The 1,311-nt window shown below is 66.0% G+C and overlaps 1 protein-coding gene across 1 annotated transcript; it reads left to right on the top strand.

The window, feature by feature from the left end:
• Positions 1–232: 232 nt before the first annotated feature.
• On the top strand, positions 233–1,234 carry MNEG_16429 (glucosidase, alpha; the record flags this gene model as incomplete). The annotated part of the gene is made up of 3 exons (XM_014035101.1): positions 233–414; positions 864–974; positions 1,204–1,234. The coding sequence occupies 3 exons, from the start codon at positions 233–235 to the stop codon at positions 1,232–1,234; spliced, it is 324 nt and encodes a 107-aa protein (XP_013890555.1).
• Between the last annotated feature and the right edge of the window lie 77 nt (positions 1,235–1,311).

Raw genomic sequence — 1,311 nt, forward strand, 5'->3', positions numbered from 1 at the left:
GCCCCATGTGCGGGCCAGTGTCGGGGCGGAGGGGAGGGGAGGGTTTCTGGCTGGGCCGGGCGCCGCGGCTCCGCGACCACGGCAACACGACACGCTTTGGAGGCACCCCCTCCGTCCAGCCCCCAGAATGCCCCGTCGCCGCTCAACCCCCGATATCCCCTACCCTTCCCCCAAACAAGTAACAACACGCAACCTACACGCACCGAAACCGACCAGGCTCAACGCGGCCGAGATGTTTGTGGACGTTGAGGCGTCCTCCTCGGGCACGTCCACCCAGTGGGTGGCCGAGGGTGGCGTGGTGGACCTCTTCCTGCTGCCGGGGCCGGCGCCCGCTGACGTCACGCGGCAGTACGCGGAGCTGACGGGGACGACGGCGATGCCCCAGATGTTCGCCATTGGGTACCACCAGTGCAGGTGCGAACGCGCGCGCGTGCATGTGTGTGTGTGTGGGGGGGGGTGCGCATGCGTGTGTATATGTGATCTTAGCCATGTATGAGAGTGTTTTGTGGTCAATCAAGTGTGTGTGTGTGTGTTGATGTCAGTCGTGGGTTGTGTGTGTTGAGCATGTGAGTGTGTGTTGTGCTGCGTGTGTGCGTCAGTGTGGCGAGTGTGGGGGCTGAGATGGTGTTGTGGCGTCTTCCAGGGGCCTGACAGACCCGCTCGCACAGGCGAGGCCGCGTCGCGCCGCTTGGGCCGCCCCAGCCTTGCCGGGGGGGGCCGCGCGCATCAACAAGAGAGGCCCCGGGCACAGCCCACCCACACACCAGCACACCGACGGGCCCTGCCTCCCTCGCAAGGCGTTTACCAACCGCCACCACAAACAATCAACAATCCAAGCCCCCTATCCCAACGACAACCCAAAGGTGGAACTACAAGGATGAGGCGGACGTGCACGCGGTGGACGCGGGCTTTGACGACCACGCCATACCCTATGACGTCATCTGGCTCGACATTGAGCACACCAACGGCAAGAGGTGGGGGGAGGAGTGTTTTGGGGGATGTTGGGGTGTAGGCGCGTCGGGGCGGGCCGCTGCCGGTGACGGGGCGGGGGCAGAGGCTGGGCGGGGCCGGGGCGTGCGGCGTCGTCGAAGGGGCGCTCTGCTTGCCTCCCACGGATGGCGGCGCCCGGGATTTTTCTCCATATCCGTTCGTTTCCTCCACCCTGCTTTGTTTGGTGATGTTGCTGCCGCAGGGTGCTCGCAGGCGGTGGCTGGGCAAAGAGACGGGGTGCTGAGCCCCCGAGCTGCCGCCACCCCTGGCTTGGCTCTCGACCCACTTACACCCCCCCTCCTCCCACCCCCCACCCTGCTC

The sequence above is a fragment of the Monoraphidium neglectum genome, assembly GCF_000611645.1.
Source record: "Monoraphidium neglectum strain SAG 48.87 unplaced genomic scaffold scaffold06357, whole genome shotgun sequence".
Classification (NCBI taxonomy): Eukaryota; Viridiplantae; Chlorophyta; class Chlorophyceae; order Sphaeropleales; family Selenastraceae; genus Monoraphidium; species Monoraphidium neglectum.